Raw genomic sequence first — 20,854 nt, forward strand, 5'->3', positions numbered from 1 at the left:
TTTATATTACAAGATTTGTTTATTCTACATGCTTTAATATAAATAAGTAAGTAAATGTGTGACGATGTAAGGAACACAGAAAGAAACACACCTAAAGATTTTTAACCAGGGAATTTCCTTTTTTTTTTTTTTTTTAATAAATTATACTTTTACCATTTATGAAAGTTCATTAAAGAACTCTCCAAATTATTAAATCATCTTCATTCTTCAGAAATTATTCATTCACAGAGCAGACCACCTACAGAAAAAGATTTATTTTAGAAAGTCAGATTTCAAACATCATGCCAGGCCTATGGAGTTAGGAAACTCAGCTAAGTACCGTTAACCAACTACCACAATTATTCTAAACCAGTCATGGAATAAAAGGCCCACATTTTAAAATTCTAGTTTTGCCTAACTGAAAACATCACTGAAACGGTTCAATCCATCACAGTTTAATCTTCACAAGTCTTTGTTGATGTAAAACTACATATTTTCTCAAAAATACCTTCCCCAAAAAGCTAAGGCAGTTTATTTTCACAGATACTCAAACCCCTCCTTGCTGATTCAAGTATGTTTGGCAAAGATGTACAAATCGAAAGGCAGAAGTTCAGCTCTACATACAAGGCACTTCCTGTGGAAAGTTACTCACTTCATCCCAAGGGCAAAATAAGGGTAACCCTTTTGAAATCCATTTGTAAAGATCAAAAGGGGAGAGTAATAGAGGAGAGGGTTGCAGGTCTAGTCAGGCAGTACCAGGCTTCTCTCCAGACAGCTCTCACCCACCTCCACTCCTACCCCCAATCCTTATCCCAGAAGACAGAGAACAATGCTAAAAAGGTAGCTAAGTAATCTGGGAAATCTAGCCAAATCTTCAAGTCCAATGCAAGTGCTTCCCTCATCTAGCTAGTCCCTGTATTTGGTTTAGAAAAGATAAGCCTCATCAACAATAAAATATCTAAACCATCAATTTTCAAAAGGCTCAAAGGAAAAATACAGTTAAGGGAAAGGCCTGAGCAGGAAAGAAAACCAAAAATGAAGCTACTCAACATTCAAGAGATAGCAGTCCATAGCAAACACTGTTACCTCATTTGCTACTGACTGAATATCATATATGGAAACCTCTTGGTTATATCTTTGGGTGTAAAGTTCTTGACAGAAGAGATCCTGTTCTTCTCATCTTAGCATTTTTTTAGGGTCTTAAGCAATAAATATCTATTGAATAAATAAGTGTTTGAATAGCAGAAATAACCCTTTTCCTGGATTTTCTCAGGATCATATTCTCATACATTACTAGCTGCATGTATGTATGAAATCAGCATATTTTAAGTATATTTCAACCTACTATTAAGTTCAGTTAAACTTAATAAATACTGATTATCACTACCACTAAATGGTAGTCCTCTAATTTCTTTCAATGATTTTAGCCCCCTAAATGAGTTCTCCCGGTTCCTTCTGAATCCTAAAGGCAGAAATATACTAGCTATTTCCCGTTCACATTTTTTTTAGCAGGTTCTAGGTTCCTCTAGTTCTCTTTCAGTAAAAGCAGCAGTCATAAGACAGAAGGAAGTGTTGAGAATCACCACCATCACACACCTAATTTTTCTTAAGAGTAGTTTTCAAGTCTCAGCTTTTACTACTATTAAATCTCCATAGTTTTATTTAGAATTATCCCTTCAGCTTAAGCCACTGGTTGTTAAAGAGGGACACACTTGAAAATTATCTAGGTAGGAGTTTCTGAACTAACAGGTGCAGATCGGGGCCCAAGCTTGTGAGTTTAGGAAAATATGCCTCAGCAGGTAGATTATAAATTACACCTTTGGTTGAATGCAGCCTACTTTTATATTAAGTTCCAACCTACGTTAAGGTGGGGCTTAAGATACAATTAAGACCTACCTTATTTAGGATATAACATTAATACCTACTAAGGTTTTTAAATTTGTAATGTTTATACTCATTACTGGGAAGACCTGTTTGCAAAAATATTTTTCCCTTAAAGCTATCCTCAGAAAAATGTGGTCTAACTGTCTGAGAGGTATGAATTCAGTTAAGTTAATCTTATAACAGTGCAGACAGCAGTGCTGGATTTTCCCCTACAGCCAATGACCTGGTTATATACCTATGCATTTCAACAATAGGTCTAATTAGCATTCATAATCAAGTTATCAGATTATAAATCAAGACTATGCGCAATCCTAAAAGTGAATATGTTGGCAATAAAGCCTCATTAAGTGCAAGGAGTGAAGTGCAAAGTGCCCTACCTAGTGGTTCAGTTGGTTGAAGTGACATCCTGTATACCAAAAAGATTTCGATGAAAAAATACCCTCAAGTGAGGATTAAAAAAAAGACCTAGACTCTAATTTTAATTACACCATCTATCCACTCAACTTCAGCAAGTCTTTTTGACTTCACTGTTCCTCCATTTCCCCAGGGGGGTTAGGGAAATCGGACACCTGTCCCTCTTCCAAAATTCTTCGAAGGGCCCTATGTGGATTCAGATTGCTCTTCTAACCAGATTTCAAAAATACATTATTAGGTCATATATTCAACAGACCCCAACTGAAGGTTTGCTAGCCACAGCTCCCAAGATATGGGGAATTCCTTTCTGGTTTCTATTTGACAAGTTTACAAAGCTTATTCACACATATATCATTTAATCATCACAACGACTCTATAAAGTCGTTTGGTCATGTATTATTATCTCTGCTTTACAGATGAGAAAACTGAAATTCAGAAAGTTAAGGACTTGCCCAAGACCACACAACCAGTTAAACACCAGATCTTCTAGGTCCAAAGCTCTTGCATTTTGTTTTATAGACAAACTAGTGGCCCGGTGCACAAAATTCATGCATGGGGGGTGTCCCTCAGCCCTGCCTGCGCCCTCTCCAATCTGGGACCCCTCGGGGGGATGTTCAACTACCTAAACCAGCAGTTGGATATCCCTCTCACAATCCAGGACCACTGGCTCCTAACCACTCACATGCCTGCCTGCTTCATCACGCCCAACTGCCCCTCCCACCAGCCTTCTCACCCCCAACTGCTGCCTCCTGCCGGCCTGATTGCCCCCAACTGCTGCCCACTGCAGGCCTGCTCATCCCCAACTGTCTCCCCAAAAGACCTAATCACCCCCAACTGCCCTCTCCTCCTGGCCTAATCGCCCCTAACCGCCTCTGCCTCGGCCCTGCCACCATGGCTTTGTCTGGAAGGTCTCCTGGTCTAATTAGCATATTACTCTTTTTATTAGTATAGACTAGGGTCCCAGTTCACGCATTCGTGCACCTTTAAAGGAACTGTGGGCCACAAGGCTGTGGTGGGCACAGGGGCGGGTCTCGGCCCATCTTCCACGCCCCCTGCCTGGCCCCTCCTGCCATAGCCCCCGTCCCTTGTCTGCCGGCAGCCCCACTCCCACGCGCTGACAGCGCTGGCCCCTGCTTGCACCCACTGATGGTGCGGAGTGATTGGGGCCTGATGGCACAGAGCGATTGGGGCTGGCACCGTCATCAGGGTACGAGCGGAAGCTGCTGCCCCATTGCCCCTCAGGAGCTGGGGGAGGTGGAGAAACCCTCAGGGTGATCAGGGCCAGCAGCCACCGCTTGCACACACTGATGTCACCAAACAATTGGGACTAGTGCCAGTCGCTGGCAGCGGTTGCGAGCGGGGCCAGCGCCAGCAGTGGGTGCAAGAGGCGGCTGCCAGTTTTTATCATGCCTCAGGAGTAGGGGGAGGTAGATAAGCCCTGAGGGGTGATTGGTGCTGGCCGCGCTGGGTGCTGGCAGCGGGCGCAAGCGGGACCAGAGCTGGCAGCAGGTGTGAGCGCCGGGTGGGACTGCAGCACGGGAGCAAAGAATTTTCAGTAACCACCAGAGGCTCGCCCCAATGACAGCAACTAGTGTCCTGCCTTGGTCTTGGTCTGGTGCCCCCTCCCCCCACCACCTCACCTGCTCCACCATCCCACTGTGGCTGACGCCCGCCACATTCCGCGTGCGCCCCCTGGTGGTCAGCGCACATGATTGCAACCGGTTGTTCTGCCGTTCGGTCTAGTTGCATATTAGGGATACACACACACACACACACACACAGGAATCACTCTAACTCTGTCCCAATAACATAAGAAAACTGGTATCTCCTGGTCCTTGTGAATATATGCTACTTGTAACAATTGTACTACCTCTGTGATCTATATGAAGTCCAAGAAAAGCTTTTGGTGCTCCTAAAATTAGCATTTTCTAAAATCACCCTTTTTATAAAGGCAGGTTCAGCCCTAGCCAACAGCTTACATAACTGACTAAGAAGAGAGTTAGATTATGAACAAGTGTGGAGGAGAAACTGTTCCATGATGTGAGCACCATCTGTCCCGCAAGCTGCATCTGGGCCAGAACAGAGGTTGTTTTCTGCAAAGTCCCCTTATAGATGTCTGATCTTAATTGATGTTCACTCTGACATAAACCAGGACCCCTCCCTGACCTCCCTCTACGTGCAGGTTTCTGCAACAGGTTGTTGTCCTGACCTGGTAATATTCACACACTCGTGCCTGTACCTATGCCTCCATTTACCCTATATGCTTTCCTGGCACCTGTCAGGAGTATAGGGATCTATTTCATCTTTAAGCTGCCCCAGACAGGCCTTGTATGTAAGTTTCCCTTAATAAACTCTATTAATTACCAAACTGGATTGGCCAGCCTCTCCGTTTGGTGTTTCCCTGCCCTCCATTTAGGGAGGTGTATTTTCAGTCTCAGGACTCTCCTCTGGATGTGTGTATACTAACAACAAAAAAGCCATGTACAAGTGTTGAGATTCCGTGTCTTTAAAAAGAATCAATAGGTATATTTATACTTTTTAAGAACACAATCCCCATTCAAATTTACTTATTTTACAAAACAGTTCACCATGACCATCTAATCTAAAAGCCACTTTAGTATTTCATATATACACAGAGTAGATATACCATAACATATTTAAATAAAAAAACTTATTATGGTTCCCTTTTTATCAATAAAAAGTAAAGTCCAGCCCTGGCCAGTGTTACTCTCAGTGGTTAGAGTGTCAGCCCAAGCTCGGAAAGATCTTGGGTTTGATTCCCAGTCAAGGGCATGTTCCTGGGTTGCAGGCTCAATCCCCAGTCCCAGTTGGGGAATGTATGGGAGGCAACCAATCAATGTGTCTGTCTCTCCCCATCCCTCCCTCCCTCCTTTCTACTCTCTCTCTCTCTCCTAAAAAAAAAAAATATATATATATTTTTTAAATCCTTGGGTTAGGATTAACAAAAACAAAACAAAAAGTAAAGTCCAGAGAGGATGTAGCTGAAATAAAACATATTAAGCTAGACATCAGGAGAACCAAAATTAAGCCTGAGCACTTTCAGCCTACAATGTTTTCCACTATACAGTGATACTTCTTATCAACTTGGGACAAGTTCCTTATCCTCCTTTTTATAGCTCAATGAGGAACACTGGCCATATGTGAAATTCCAAAGAGGCAGGAAAGAGGTGAAAGGGAAAGAAGCCAGGCTCTCTATTACTGTTATATTGGTATGGGCTGCGGCATTATCTCTCAGCCATTATTAAATTAAAAGTGGTGGTGTGATGTGGAAAGCCAAGGGCAGAGGGAGTCTGCCTGGAGACAGGTTCCAGTTCTGATCCTGCTAACCCATCTCAGGAATCATTTCATACTTATAGGATTTAATTTCTTTTATTTATTCATTTAATAACAATCTCTAATGAACACCTACTATGTTTTAGATCCTGAGAATGTGACAGTGAAACAGAAAATTCCTACTCTCTCAGAGATCATATTCTAGTTGGAGTAAAACAAAGCAGATGATAAATAACTACATAATATGCAGGCAATGGTGTTAAGAATAAAGTAGACACTAGCCACATGTGCTTATTAGATAAAACTAATACAGTTCCTCAGTTTTAGTACTCACATTTCAAGGGTTCAACAGTCACATATGGCTAGTGGCTACTATACTGGAGAGTGCAAGTGCAGGACGCTTTCATTATCACAGAAAGTTTCTTGGATGGGGCTGGGATACAGCGATGGGGGAGGGATGTTATTTTACTTATTTATAAATATATTTTTATTGATTTCAGGGACGGAGAGATAGAAACATCAATGATGAGAGAGAATCACTGATCAGCTGCCTCCTGCACACCTCCTACTGGGAATCAAGCCCACAACTGGGGCATGTGCCCTGACTGGGAATCGAACCTATGATCTCCTGGTTCATAGGTCAATGCTCAACCACTGAGCCTGCCAACCAGGTAAGGGATGCTATTTTAGCTGGAATGTTGAGGGAAAGCCTCTCCAACAAGGAGGTATTTGAACAGATCTGAATGAAGTGAAGGAGTGAGTCAAGTTGCTACCTGAAGAGCTTCCAAATGAAAGAAAAATCATTTATTAAGGTCCCCTTCAGCATTAAAATTTAGATTCAAAGTTCTTCAAAAAATGGTCTGAGTTTTAACCAGTTAACTGTCACGCATCCAAAATGAAAACCATCCCCACACGCCACGATATTTTGAACTGAATTTAAAAAATCAATTTGTAATGAATATTATAAAAATAAATATATTACAATTCTGGTGTTCTTGAATATTTTCAGCTGAAAATTTTCAGGAAAAATGATTTTAAAGTTGGTCAGGGCTGCCACTTAGAGAAAACATTTTTTTTTTATAGACACACATGGCGTGTGGGGAAGGTCTGCCGCTTGCGTATATAGACGCTTATGGCATACAATGGGTTAGTTATTAGAATAAAGCACAGTACAAAAGAGAAACAGCAAAAATTTCATTTTTGTTTTGCAGAAAGCAATACTTCATGTGTTGCCTACTCTCTGTTTAAAATCACTTATTAAAGACTCACAACATTAGAAACAAGGAATAGAATGTTTTCCCTTTAGTTCCTTTAAGCACAGCTAAATATTATGAAATTCCTAAGCCATGATTCCTGGTAAAGCCCTTTCTTAAAAGCTAAATTCTTCCCTTCCCAAATCCACCCAATACCTCTCAATTTATTAGCGTCACTTACTCCCTACATTAGAAACTGAAAAGTTATTTTTTAGTGCTATTTCCGCATGTTAGATTAAACAGGTAAACTACCTTTCAGATAAAATGTTGCCCAATGACTGCAAAATCTGTAGAGCAATAGAGAAATTTGAAGCAATGAGCCTATGTATTACCTTCCCCATCAGAGAGTACCATGCTCACCATTTCATATCTTAAATCCCAGGGCTCTCATGCATTCCTTGTGGGCCTCAATTAGGTGTCCACAGTGCTCTTCTCCTTTCTCAATAATGCTACAAAACAAAATGTACTTGTTATCTAACAAAGTAGCCATTAAGCATATTAGCAGTAAGTAAGCATGCATAATAGTGATGTGGAGTGAGGCAGAACATAGTCTGATGGAATGTAGCTGGAGTTCAAAAAATGTTCTTCTGATTGGTCTAATAATCCAATAGGCTTGAGACATTAGCAAGAGAAAATAATCAAATGTAATACATACAGAGGTATTGGGAACCCTGCATCCATAAGAGCCAGAGACTCCGCACGCAGGAGCAGTTGAGACAGAAAGGGAACATGGGTACGGAAGACATCCTGAGCTAGGGAGGAGGCAAGGTGCCGTGGGGGCTTTAAAAGGTCACTGCAGGATTGTAAAAGCAGATACTTAATACTTATAAGTTTGTCCTGCCCCATAAATAGGTCAAAAGAAGTTATTTCTGATCATCTCTTATAGGCAAGGCCCCTAATTCAAGTTCTTCTAGGAAGTTAAGGGGGAAGGGGAGTGTGTGGGGGGAGGCAGATTCTCTTGAGGCCACAGCTAACATGGCCTTTAGCTCAAAACAACCTGCAAATCACAGAAGCATATCTTGGGGTGACTTGTTTTGAACACCCCGTTTCAATTCTCCCTCCACAATATTATTTGCAAAGTACTAAGGATTAACAAAAAAGCACTGGGCTCCTACAGCTCTTATTGACCTCATTATGCCACTTATATTTTCTTTGCCTTTATGTAAGGACAAAAAAGGGGCTGAAGGGAAGTGTACATTCACATCTGAAAATTCCTAATAAGATTTGTTCCACAAGAGAGGCTGCATAAAATGAAAACGAACAAAAGCTTTTGTAGAATGATGGTAATCTAGAGGTACTCTCCTGAACACTACAATGTCTCCTAACAGTTATAAACTGACTTAAATGATCTACCTAAGGGGGCGCGGGGGAGGGACGCTTTAGTACTGTTAAGGAATGTACCGTGTCCTACTATGTCTAAAATTTGGTAGGCATTACCAGAAAATTATTACTCTTTGGTTTTGCTCAATTTTTTATAATAGTCAGTAGCAATTACTGGCATGTCTCCATTAACTTAAAGCTCCTTTAAATCAAGTAGCAAATTTACCCACTTCGACATCTTCCGACCTAAAGTTATGTTCAAAAACCCTTCCTGGGGGAAAATGAGTGAAGGGAGGTCGGGTCAATCGGACCTCTCTCCTAACCCTTCACCCGTGTCCCACCCGAGCTGCGAGCTCAGACAACAGCACAGTCCACCGCGAAGCCTACGGGGCCCAAATAACCCCAAACAGCGCCGCTCCGGTAAGCGAGGGCCAGGACCCGCCCCAGGCGGTGCAGGGGGCAACGCCGCCGGAAGGAGGCGCAGGGCCCCCCGGCCGCCCCGCCCCGGGCCGCGCACTGACCACGCATCGCGCGCCTTCTTGGTCTCTGGACAGGCGCAGCAGGGCTTCAGCGGTTTCTTCTCCTGCGTCTCAGAAGGGGCAGGGCTTGCGGCCGCCAGACCCGGCATCTTGCAAGATGAAAGCAGCTATTAGGTACAGGGACTCTCAACGCTCCCAACCTCCGCAAACGCCGATTCGCTCGCAGTCACTTCCGGCATCCGGTCCAGAAAGACCGGAAGTCCTGCCTCTCTCAGACGGTTGGGCGCTGGAGAAGGAGGATCAAAAGGACGCATGCGCAGAAGTGACTAAATGACGTCACCGAAACGCCTCTTTGACGCAGGCGCAGAGAGGCGAGGTGAAAGGGCGCGCAGAGTTTACAATTCACAAAGGTCAAGAATGAGGAAATCAGACATCGCTCAAGCCCTCCACCTACCGCGAATGTCGAGAACTGAAGCCCTAGGAAGTGAAACGTCTTGTCCCTGATAAACGAGAGAGCACACTATTGAAAGCCGGCCCCCTTGGAGTTAGAGCTTAGTTCTCTGTGTTTCAGGATGGGCACTGCCTTCTTCCTGACCCTCTGCCCTGTTTTCATTGACCTAGTTAAAGACGAGTGACAAAGACACTGAACAACGACATTCCACAGTATTGAAAAAAATTTTCCCTACCACCCATACCTCACCCCATACACTTTAAATCCGCAGTTAATTGATGTCTATAGCTCCCTCCTACTAATTTGATTTCAGTATGAATTGTTCAATCAGGACAAGTACAGTATATTGTTTAATAAAATTGCAAAATGCCTTCCTTTGACATTTCTTGAATTCAGGTAGATACGTAAACTGTTGTCCTACGTTATTTGCAATACAATGTGCACTCCTATTTTTTTTTACTGAGAATTATTGGGCAAAGGGACTGAACTATTTTTTAAAGCAGGACTTTGTGGCATTATTCAAATAACTACCCGATGATAGATATTTGGGGTAATCAAAATTTCAATATCACCTAACTAAAGTTTGTTTCTGTATTTCTGAGATTTAGTTCAGGGAACCCAGGTGGTCAGGTGCTGAATGGAATTAGGTTCTATATTCGTATTTTCCAAGTTACTAAAACCATTCCCATTTTGTCCTCTAAAAACTTCTAATAAGCATGATTTTTGCTTCATTATGGGATTAGTATGTTTAATAATATAAAACATTGCTCTTATGTCCTCCTAAATATACCTTTATCTACATTATCAGTTCTTTCAACTAGGTGTTCACTCCTGTTGTTTAGTATCTTGCCACTCAAATGGTGTTTCTTGAACTATCAACATCAACATCTCTTGGAAATATAATATACAATAACACAGTTCAACAAATCATTAGGGAAAAGAAAGCTAATTGGAAAAAATTAAACACCACATCAAAAGGAGGGGCACTTGCCGAAACCGGTTTGGCTCAGTGGATAGAGCGTCGGCCTGCGGACTGAAAGGTCCCAGGTTCGATTCCAGTCAAGGGCATGTACCTGGGTTGCGGGCACATCCCCGGTGGGGGATGTGCAGGAGGCAGCTGGTCGATGTTTCTCTCTCATCGATGTTTCTGACTCTCTATCTCTCTCCTTTCCTCTCTGTAAAAAATCAATAAAATATATTAAAAAAAAAAAAAAAAAAAAGGAGGGGCACTGGATGCATTAAAGGTCCACATGTGAGAGGTGAAACTAAGAAATTGATAGACGATAGTGGAAGAGATGATCTTTACACCTAGGAGGAAGGAACAACCTATTTGAAAAACACAAATTGCAAGTAAATAAATTGATAAAGTTAATTGCATCAAAATAAAAAAGGAAGCCATTACAGTGACTGGTCTAACCAAAATCTAAGTCTATAAACGCCTCCAGGTTACAAAATCAAACTCATTTCTCTGAAATGTGTTAATTAAAGTGAAAGAATCCAGCATTTTTCCAGTCTTTCCTCTAAGATTCCTATATTTTAGGATGACCAATGAGTTGGTGAGAGAAAGTTCTTTTTATAAAAGAATCCCAGGTAATAAAATGATTGAAAGTGTTAGAATAACTGTTCTAGGATGAAAGACTTAAGAGGCATACCAAAATGCAATGCGAAGACTTATCTTTTGATCAGAACAAGCCAACCTTTAAATGACATCTTGGACACAACCAGGGAAATTTGAATAGGAACTGAGTATTAGATGATATGACGGAATTATTAATTTTGTTAGATTGGTGGTTAAGTTTTTTTAAACAAAATCCGTATCAGTTTGAGATGCAGATTAATTTAAGGGTAAAATAATGTCTGGGTTTTGTTTTTAAATACTCAAGCAAAAAGAGGGGAGGGAATAGATGAAATGAGGTTGGCAAAATGTTGGTAATTGTTGATTCCTGGTGATAGGTACATGAGGGGTCATTATTAAAAGCGGATTCACTTTTGCCTATGTTAAAAAAATTTCCCCTAACAAATAGTTTCAAAAAGCAGAGGAAGTGCCTACAGTACGTGATCTCTGTTGATTTAATGCCCAGGGGTCAGTAAATGGCAGCAGCGTGCGGTTGAACAGTCACAACAGTACGGAGCCCTCGGACGCTGTGGCCCTGGGACCAGAGCTCGAAGCGCCAAGGCTCTGCGTTCAGGAGCTGGATCCCTCAGCTCGCAGAAGGGGCCCCGCGAAAAGGGGATGTCCGAAATGAGAGACAACCACTCTAGAAGGTTCTGAAATTTCCCAGGGATTTCCGAAGGAGGTTACAAATCGCTGCTGTATTTGAGCAGCCTTTTCCGCAGCCTCTGGCCCTGCAGCGTTGAACTGAATAATACAGGACACACCGTTACATTTGAATTTGAGGTAAGCTCGAGGCTCCACCTCGGGAATGTAGTGGCAAGTAAGGTGGGCCTGGCCCTGCCCTGCCCTGCCCTGCCCTGCCCTGCCCTGCCCTGCCCTGCCCTGCCCTCCCCTCCCCTCCCCTCCCCTCCCCTCCCCTCCCCTCCCCTCCCCTCCCCTCCCTTCCCCTCCCTTCCCCTCCCCATTCCGGCCACTTCCACGTCCTTTCTACCCCTCCGCCCTCTGGGCTCCCCTCCAAGGCGGATTGCTCATTCTCACCCCACTTCTCTCCCACGCCAGCACCCCCGACCCCGTCCCTCTTGAGCCCCGCCCCTTATTCTAGCCCCGCCTCCTCTGCTCCTCGCCCCGCCCCTCACCCTCCAGTTCCAGCCGAGGTTACCATAGCTACGGTGCACGCAGCCGCTCGGCGTACCTATTTGGACCCCTGCTGGCCGGAGGGGAGAGGAGGCACCATGAGCCAAACCATGACCATCGTGGAGCCCCAGGCCAAGCAGCAGGGGTCTCAAACCCGGTGCGAGGTGAATTCGGGGGCCAAGGGCCACGTCTCCTGCAGCCGAACGTATGATTACCTGTACGGTAAGGGTGCCCCAGACCTCCCTCCTGAGTTGTGGACGCGGTGGGTCCTAAGACGGTGGGACGGGCGAACGAAAGAGGAAAGACGAGCCTAAGGACAAACCCCTGGCCCGCGGTTGTCCTTGTTGGGTGGGGGCAGCCCCGAGCCCTCCAGGGCTCCTCGGAAGCCGTCCGTGCGCTCTGCGTCCCGCAGCGCGGCGCGGCGCCGCCCTACTCTTCGCCATCCTCTCTTCCTGATAATTTGCACAGCCTTAAGCGATCATCCTGGGAGTTTTAGTAACAAGGAAAGTATGCAATGATTTGCAGGCTTGGAGAGTCTCTCAACAGCCCCGCACTCAAACTGCATAAAATGCCCAACAAGGACCTTTCCATTGCCATTCACTGGACACCTCCAAATCTGGCATTCTCGGTAAAGTGACAGTTTATCTCCCTATAGTTTTTAGTTTTCTCTTTTTCTTTAAACTTATTCTTATCCAATAAAGTATTGCTTATACACTAGGGCCACGGTGTCCTTTTGGGCCACTAAAGCCCCAATTTATTGTGATGCCCTGATTATCCATTTACGTTCTGTCTCTTATACTGAACCTTAAGTCCCTTGCGTTCTCTAAGTTCTTGTTCTAGACCAGTGGTTCTCAACCTTCCTAATGCCGCGACCCTTTAATACAGTTGCTCATGTTGTGGTGACCCCCAATTTCATTGTTACAAATTGAACATAATTAAAGCATAGTGATTAATCACAAAAACAATATGTAATTATATATGTTTTCCGATGGTCTTAGGCGACCCCTGTGAAAGGGTCATTCGACCGACCCCCAAAGGGGTCGCGACCCACAGGTTGAGAACCGCTGCTCTAGACATATTTGTAGTCAATTCAGTACCTATTCCAGTGCTGGTACATATGCTAGGTGCCTCATAAATGTTTATTAAATTATTGAATTTACTATTTTACAAAACTTATCATATTTAAGCATGACTTTTTCCAATTTTACCTCAGTAGTCCCAGGCTCTTCACCTGAACCTTGCATTACGTTTAACCACATCATATATCCTCTGGGATTCCCAGGGTCTCCTTTGGATGGGAATCCTATAGAATACCCATTTCCTATAGGGTCTGTGTAATGAAACCTGCTCGTGATTTCATCTTGTAAAATAAATCTAGTAAACTCCTCTAAACACATCACCACATTTGTTTCAAAGGTAATTTGGAACTAGGGAAGACATCTTCCTTCAGCAAAGACAGGCAAAGAATTTATTCAGCTCCTTCTTTCTTTTATCCCTAAAAGTAATTCCTCCTCCTACCCCCACCCCAGAGAGATTACTAAAAGTTTCCACGTCCACTCAGAATAGGTTAAATCAAACTTTGGATTGTTCTAATAAAGCAGGCATCCTGACAGCTATTCATGGACAGGAAGCATAATATAGCCAGGGCAGGGACGTCAGAACTAAGGTGCCGAGGCCTCCTGCTCAGTATCTTAGATCTTATGGTCTTTCACCCTGGTAGGGTTAGCAGGTTTAGCAAATATAAGAGTGGACATTGCCCTGATTGGGCAGCTCAGTTGGTTGGAGCATTGTCCAATAACCAACTAGCTGTGGGTTCAATTCCCAGTTAGGTCACATACCTAGGTTGCTGATTCAATTCCTGGTCGGGGGTGTACGTGAGGTAACCGATTGATGTTTCTCTATCACATCAAGGTCTCTCTCTCTCTCTCTCTCTCTCTCTCTCTCTCTCTCTCTCTCTCCCCCCCCCTTCCTTCCTCTCTCTCTAAAAAACCAATCAAAACATATCCTTAGGTGAAGAGAAAAAAAATAATATAGGACACACTGTAACATTTGAATTTGAGGCAAATAATGTATACTATTTTGGTTTACATTTTTAGTTCCATGCAATACTTGGGATATCCTATATAATAAGACCCTAATATGCAAATCAGTTGAATGGCAGAACGACTGGCAAGGATGACCAGCGGAACGACTGGCCGCTATGATGTGCACTGACCACCAGGGGGCAGATGCTCAACACTGGAGCTGCCCCATGGTGGTCAGTGTGCTCCCACAAGGGGAGCACGGCTCAGCCAGAAGCCGGGCTCTTGGCTGGCGAGCGCAGTGGCGGTGGTGGCCTCTTCTGCCTCCATGGCGGCACTAAGGAGCAGCGAGCCAAGCAGTAAGGAGTAGAGAGCAGGTGGGCAGTAAGGAGTGAGGGGTCCCAGACTGTGAGAGGGATGTTTGACTGCAGGCTTAGGCCCGATCCCCCTGGGATCAGCAGTGAGATATCCCCCGAGGAGTCCCAGACTGTAAGAGAGTGCAGGCTGGACTGAGCCTCCCCCTCCCCCCCCCCCCCCCGCCCCCAAGTGCAGGAATTTCATGCACTGGACCTCTAGTATTTATATAAAATGTTATTCTTTGCTTATCTGAAATTCAAATTTAACTGGGCATCCTATACTTTATTTAGCAACTCAAACCCTGCTTGCAATGTATATGCTTCCTTCTTCCATCTGATAGAGAGTCGCTGTGTATGATTTCTTTTGCTATGATAGGGACTGGGGTGGCACTCTACATGAGTTCTTAGCCTAAAGCTCACCACCAATTGTATAGAGTCCTTGTATATCTTAGCTGAAAATTGAAGAGAGAAATAAGATAAGTGTTGACCAGGGTGGGTGGGGGGGTCAATGGTACAAATATGAGCACCTTTCCAAGCTTTTTCACCCTTCCTCTGTCCCCATCTCTCAAACCCAATGGCCTTTCAATGTAGTTAATTATCTATTCAAGGCTTTTGCTCCTCTAGAAAGCTTTGCTTGGGCATAGTCACTAAATGTCATTTTACTCTTGTGATCACTGTAGTAATTAAGATAAATTCAGATACCTTACATTTCTATGGTATTTTATAATTGACACTAGAGGCCTGGTGCACAAAAATTTGTGCACTCGGGTGGGTCCCTCAGCCTGGCCTGTGCCCTCTCGCAGTCTGGGACCCCTTGGGGGATGTCCACCTGCTGGCTTAGGCCCGCTCTCTGGGGGATTGGGCCTAACCAGGCAGTTAGACATCCCTCTGGCAGCCTGGGAGCCCTCGGAGGATGTCCACTTGCCAGCAGGGAGCAGGCCTAAGCTTCAGTTGGACATCCTTAGTGCTGCTGAGGAGGCGGGAGAGGCTCCCACCACCACCGCTGTACTGGCAGCCATCAGCCTGGCTTGTGGCTGAGCAGAGTTCCCCCTGTGGGAGGGCACTGATCACCAGGGGGCAGCTCCTGCATTGAGCATCTGCTCCCTGGTGGTCAGTGTATGTCATAGTGGCCAGTCATTCCCAGTCATTCTGCTGTTAGGGTCAATTTGCATATTACCCTTTTATTATATAGGATAGAGGCCTGGTGCATGGGTGGGGGCTGGCTGGTTTGCCCTGAAGGGTGTCCTGGATCAGGGTAGGGGTCCTGCGGGGGTGCCTGGCCAACCTGGGTGAAGGGCTGAGGGCCATTTTCAGACTGGCCACACCCCTTTCATGGTGGGGGTCCCCACTGGAGTGCCTGGCCAGCCTGGGTGAGGGGCTGATGGCAGTATGCAGGCTGACCACAGCCCCTTCAGGGTGGGAGTCCCTGCTGGGGTGCCTGGCCAGCCTGGGTGAGGGGCTGATGGCTGTTTGCAGGCTGGCCACAGCCCCCAGCCACCCAAGCTCCCAGTGGAGGCTGGCTGGAAGCAGGTATCTGGGATTTATTTATCTTCTATAATTGAAACTTTGTTGCTTTGAGCGGAGCCCACAGCTGGCCAGGGCAGGCGGGAAGCTTGGCTTCGTCCATCACCGGGGGCAACCAAGCCTCCTGCTTGTTCCAGCTCTGTGGCTGCTGGCCGCCATCTTGGCTGGGTTAATTTGCATATAGTCACTCTGATTGGCTGGTGGGCATGGATGGTGAGCATGGCTTGAGAGTGTAGTGGAGGTATGGTCAATTTGCATGTTTCTCTTTTATTATATAAGATTCTTTTATAAATCCTAACTGCCAATCATTTATATACCAGTATGCATTTCCCTCCATTTTTTGTAAATGCTGTGTATCATGTGCCTCTTTTGAATTGCCCACTATGCTTTGTCACTTCCTTGAATCTGTACATTTGTCAATGGATTAGGAGCTACACTACTGTTCTGATAATTAAAGTCTTTTAAACACATACATCTTTCCTAGCTTTCAAACTATTTAAAAATACTTTCTAAATTTATCATGAACTCTTTTCTCCTTTTATTTCCCCCCAGAATCTGCAGTTTGTTATACTTTCCCCTAAAAGTAGTCATTATGTCTTGGGATTTCAAACACTTCCTCTCACCATTACTTGGTTGTGACAACTTCCTGAGCTTTTTTGTTTTTTTTAATTGATTTTTCACAGAGAGGAAGGGAGAGGGATAGAGAGTTAGAAACATTGATGAGAGAGAAACATTGATCAGCTGCCTCCTGCACATCCCCTAGTGGGGATGTGCCCGCAACCAAGGTACATGCCCTTAGCCGGAATCGAACCCAGGACCCTTGAGTCTGCAGGCTGACACTCTATCCACTGAGCCAAACCAGTCAGGGATTCCTGGGCTTTTTAGAACTGTTTCTACAATATGGGTAAATTGGCTGAGGGGCTCTCTCATGATATCCATGGGACAATTTCCCCCATAAAATTCATGGGCTTTTTATACTATTAAGCCTGGGAGCCAGAGGATTGGGATTCAAATCCTAACTGCCAAATAGTAAGTTGCTAACTTCTTAAAGCCTCAGTTTCCTCACCTATAAAATGGAAGCCTAGCACCTACCTCACTGGGTTTTTGTGAAGGTTAAGTCAAATATCTATAATAATAAAAAACATGCTAATTAGACTGGATATCCTTCCGGGCATCCTTCCGGACTACCTTCAGGATGAAGCTGGGGGGGGGGGGGGGACTGAGCCCCTTGCACGAATTTTATGCATCAGGCCTCTGGTTGCATGTAAAGCACTTAATACTGTCTAGGAGTAAGCAAGTGATACCTGGTGACTGCTATTACGTGGGCATCTCAGAGGCCTTTCTACTGCTCCCCCCTTCCCCCTCCCCCTCCCCATTTTGAGAATATTTATGAATTTATTTAAGTCAAACTGACAACATACGCTGGGGATCAAGACCTCAAATGCTCCCTCTACTGCTTATTGAACACTGATTATGATCACAGTTGTAGGATATGTTGCAGAATGTGTAGTCACAAATCATGCAGTATCTTCTATAGATGGCAAGAATCTTTCTTAGATATCATGTCTTCACACTCCTTATGGGAATATGAGGAGAATGGTTTAGTATTTATTATTCAGACTCAGAAGCTATTCAGGCTAAACTAATTTCAGGTGAATAACACAATTGCAACCATAGACCCGGTGGTATCTTTTAAATGAGTATGAATAGAAATTTACCTTTACTCCATACTATTTTCAATATATCAATCAGTTGTTGAACTTTGGAGAAATAACTTAGTCCCGTCATTAACATACCTGTAAACTTAAGGGGTGAATTCTGAAGATAGCTGATCTTATTTATCTTTTATCAGAGAATGACATTTTCTTACCATGTTGACCCATTTGGAGAGGACATACTGTTAAGAGTTCCTATTTTCCCTGTGTACTGAAATGAGAGTGCCCAAATTTATTGTTTCTGTCCCTTGCAATGGGCGTAGTGTTCTTTCTTCTTGCACTATTTCCTGAGCTTCCCAGACTGGAAACTGGTTTGTTCATAGAATAGAAGAAAGCATGTTTAGGTTATGGTGCTTGAGAATATGTCCTTTTTTTTTTTTTTTTTTTTTTTTAATTCAGGTCTATAAACTGATTTTGGAATGCATAGAAAAGAAATGCATCTAACAGACTCTCACTGTGGTAGAGTAACAGGGCTATGAGCTGTTGTGGAGTTAGGCAAGATCTAAATTTTCTAGTTTATTTTCCAATTAAGAAATTACATTGCTTTGCCATTGTTCTCAGACGAGGAGTAGATACGTTCTGTTCCTTATACTACCTTATTGTTTATTTTGCAGATCCGTTGTTTACTGTGTCAAGTGAGCAAGACCACACACAGGCAAATGTCCAAGCATTCCTGAGTCGAAGCAGACTGGTAGGTCTAATTCATTCCCTAAGACAGTTTAATGAACCTGAGCCATTTAGTGTGGCTGTGCTGATAAGATTGATTTATCGCCCTGGCTAGTGTGGCTCAATTGGTTGGGCATTGAAAGTGTTGCTGGTTTGTTTCTTGGTCAGGGCACATGCCTGGGTTGTAGGCTTGATCCTCAGTATGGGGCGTGCAGGAGGCAGCTGATCAATGTATCACTCTCATATTGATGTTTCTCTCCCCTTCTCCCTGTTCCTTCCTCTCTCTCTAAAAATCAATTTAGCCCTAACTGGTTTGGCTCAGTGGATAGAGCGTCGGCCTGTGGACTGAAAGGTCCCAGGTTCGATTCCGGCCAAAGGCATGTACCTTGGTTGCGAGCACATCCCCAGTAGTTGGTGTGCAGGCGGCAGCTGATCGATGTTTCTCTCTCATAGATGTTTTTTTTTTTTTTTAAATATATTTTATTGATTTTTTTACAGAGAGGAAGGGAGAGGGATAGAGAGTTAGAAACATTGATCAGCTGCCTCCTGCACACTTCCTACTGGGGATGTGCCCACAACCAAGGTGCATGCCCTTGACCGGAATTGAACCTGGGACCTTTGAGTTCGCAGCCCGATGCTCTATCCACTGAGCCAAACCGGTTAGGGCTCTAGATGTTTCTAACTCTCTATCCCTCTCCCTTCCTCTTTGTAAAAAATCAATACAATATATTTTTTAAAAAATCAATTTAAAACAAATCTTTAAAACAAATCTCCACTGGTTTTTATGTTCTACAGAAATTACTTTGCCTTGATTACTAGGGGACAAAGACATCTTGATACTTGTGGCCCAGTGTGGGGATTTATTAACTAGTCTATATTAATAAAAGGGTAATATGCTAATTAGACCAGATAGACAGAATGTCTTCTGGATGTAATTCCCAATGTCCTTCCTGACAAAGCTGGGGCCCAGGCGGTGCCGCCCGGGGTCCCGGGTGCCTGCCCAGGCAAAGCTGCCCAGGTCCTGGGTGCCTGCAGCTTGCCAGAGGAGAGAAGCCTGGGTCCCGGGTGTGGGGGCCAAGGCAGAGGTGGTTAGGGGTGATCAGGCAGTCAGGCAAATGGTTAGGAGTGATCAGGCAGGCAGGCAAATGGTTAGGGGTGTGCAGGCAGGCAGGCAGGTGAGCGGTTAGGATCCAGCGGTCTCAGATTGCAAGAGGGATGTCCCTGCAGGATCAGGCCTAAACTGGCAGTCAGACATCTCCCGAGGTGTCCCGGATTGCGAGAGGGTGCAGGCTGGGCTGAGGTACCTGCCTGCCCTGTGCACAGATTTCGTACACCAGGCCTCTAATAATGAATAAAGGACTCATTATAACCTAATTTATTTAAATGGGGAAAGTGATATATACCTGTATTAAAAGAATTCAAGAAGTACAAAAGCGTATACAATATGAAGTAAATTCTAGCCCTCTGTTCCCTTTACATAATCATTCATTGTCATTAGTTTCTTGGGTATTCTTCCAGAGATATTCTATGTATATACCAATAATCCTTCTTTCTGTGCCAGATACACTCTTTTTTATCCTTTAAAAACAGTTTGCAATGTAAGTAAAAGGCTTTAGAAAATCTGATGGCATAATTTTGTCCTTTTTCTCCCTGCCTAACATTAGAGGAAAGTTCCCAGGTTTAGGACTATGTTCAGTAACCTGATCCATTACCCAAGACATTCTCTATATTGGAGCAAGGCAGATCCCGTCCCACCATTCATCAGTCGGGAATGGAGGGGACATGAGCAGAAACGGAGAGAAACCCTCCAGCAACTTGGCATGTAAGTGTCTAGTAGCTTCAGCTGCTACTCATGTTTTTAATAAATGCATTTTTCATATTAAAAATATTCATTTATTTTGCATTATTTTAAAATGTATAATTTTGATACTATACCTAGGCCAGTGGACCCCAAATTCTCTCTCTTAACCCCTTTAATCAAACCAAGCCTGATGCAGGAGCAGTGGTTATAGGTTTATTGGTTAGCAGATGGTCTCAGAAGGTTGGGGTGAATCTATACTAATAAAAGGGTAATATGCTAATTAGGGTGGACATCCTTCTGGACAAAGCCGCAGTGGCTGCCCGAGGCACAGGCAAGCCGTGGATGGTGGCTGCCACTGCCAGGGCCGGCCCGAGGCTCAGGCAGACCGCGGATGGCGGCTGCCGCTGCGAGGGCTCGAGGTTCAGGCAGCTGTGGTGGCCAGCAGTGGCAGCAGCAGAGGCATGATGGGGGCATCGCCTTCCCCTGATCGGCCAGTTGCTCCTGCAGATGGAGGCCAGACTGCGGCTTAGGCCCACTCCCCCGGGGAAGCAGGCCTAAGCTGTCAGTAGGACATCCCCTGAGGACTCCCAGACTGTGAAAGGGGGCAGGCCGGATTGAGGGACCCCCTCCCCGCCAGTGTATGAATTTTCATACACTGGGCCTCTAATATATATATATATTGACATCTTGCCACCACAGGTGGAGGTGACTGAATTTGTTGTTCCTTTGATCCAGCTTAGAAATTGGATGTGTACTTTTCTGGTAGTATCTAAATATGTTTTGGAGACTTGTAGCCAAAGCACCTTCACAGACAAGTGTCCTGAATTCCTTATTCTTTTGACTATTTACTAGTTCATACCTAGTAAACATTTTTTTTAAATGCTGTTTTTCAGCCTGGATATCAAAAGTTGTCTTTTAAAACTTTGTTATTCTCATGTGCTATTAATT

The 20,854-nt window shown here is 44.3% G+C and overlaps 2 protein-coding genes across 3 annotated transcripts in view; one reads left to right on the forward strand and one right to left on the reverse strand.

The window, feature by feature from the left end:
* LOC118676749 (cytochrome c oxidase copper chaperone) lies at window positions 1-8,875 on the reverse strand. 2 transcript variants are annotated; one of them, XM_036351160.1, is made up of 3 exons: window positions 8,666-8,875; window positions 7,157-7,273; window positions 1-238 (listed from the first exon to the last, which is right to left on the reverse strand). In XM_036351160.1, exons 1-2 carry the CDS (start codon window positions 8,770-8,772, stop codon window positions 7,189-7,191), a joined length of 192 nt encoding a protein of 63 aa, XP_036207053.1. In that variant the 5' UTR covers window positions 8,773-8,875; the 3' UTR covers window positions 1-238; window positions 7,157-7,188. The 2 variants fall into 2 exon arrangements, with proteins under 2 accessions (XP_036207053.1, XP_036207052.1); XM_036351159.1 differs by having other exon boundaries at window positions 105-238; window positions 7,185-7,273; window positions 8,666-8,873.
* A 2,968-nt stretch (window positions 8,876-11,843) lies between these two features.
* The window catches only part of CFAP91 (cilia and flagella associated protein 91), a 60,416-nt gene continuing 51,405 nt past the window's right edge, over window positions 11,844-20,854 (forward strand). The window contains 3 exon segments of the mRNA XM_036350509.1: window positions 11,844-12,045; window positions 18,054-18,130; window positions 19,770-19,927. Of these exon segments, the coding sequence (XP_036206402.1) occupies window positions 11,922-12,045; window positions 18,054-18,130; window positions 19,770-19,927 (359 nt within the window). The 5' untranslated portion in view covers window positions 11,844-11,921.

The sequence above is a fragment of the Myotis myotis genome, unplaced genomic scaffold (assembly GCF_014108235.1).
Source record: "Myotis myotis isolate mMyoMyo1 unplaced genomic scaffold, mMyoMyo1.p scaffold_m19_p_2, whole genome shotgun sequence".
Classification (NCBI taxonomy): Eukaryota; Metazoa; Chordata; class Mammalia; order Chiroptera; family Vespertilionidae; genus Myotis; species Myotis myotis.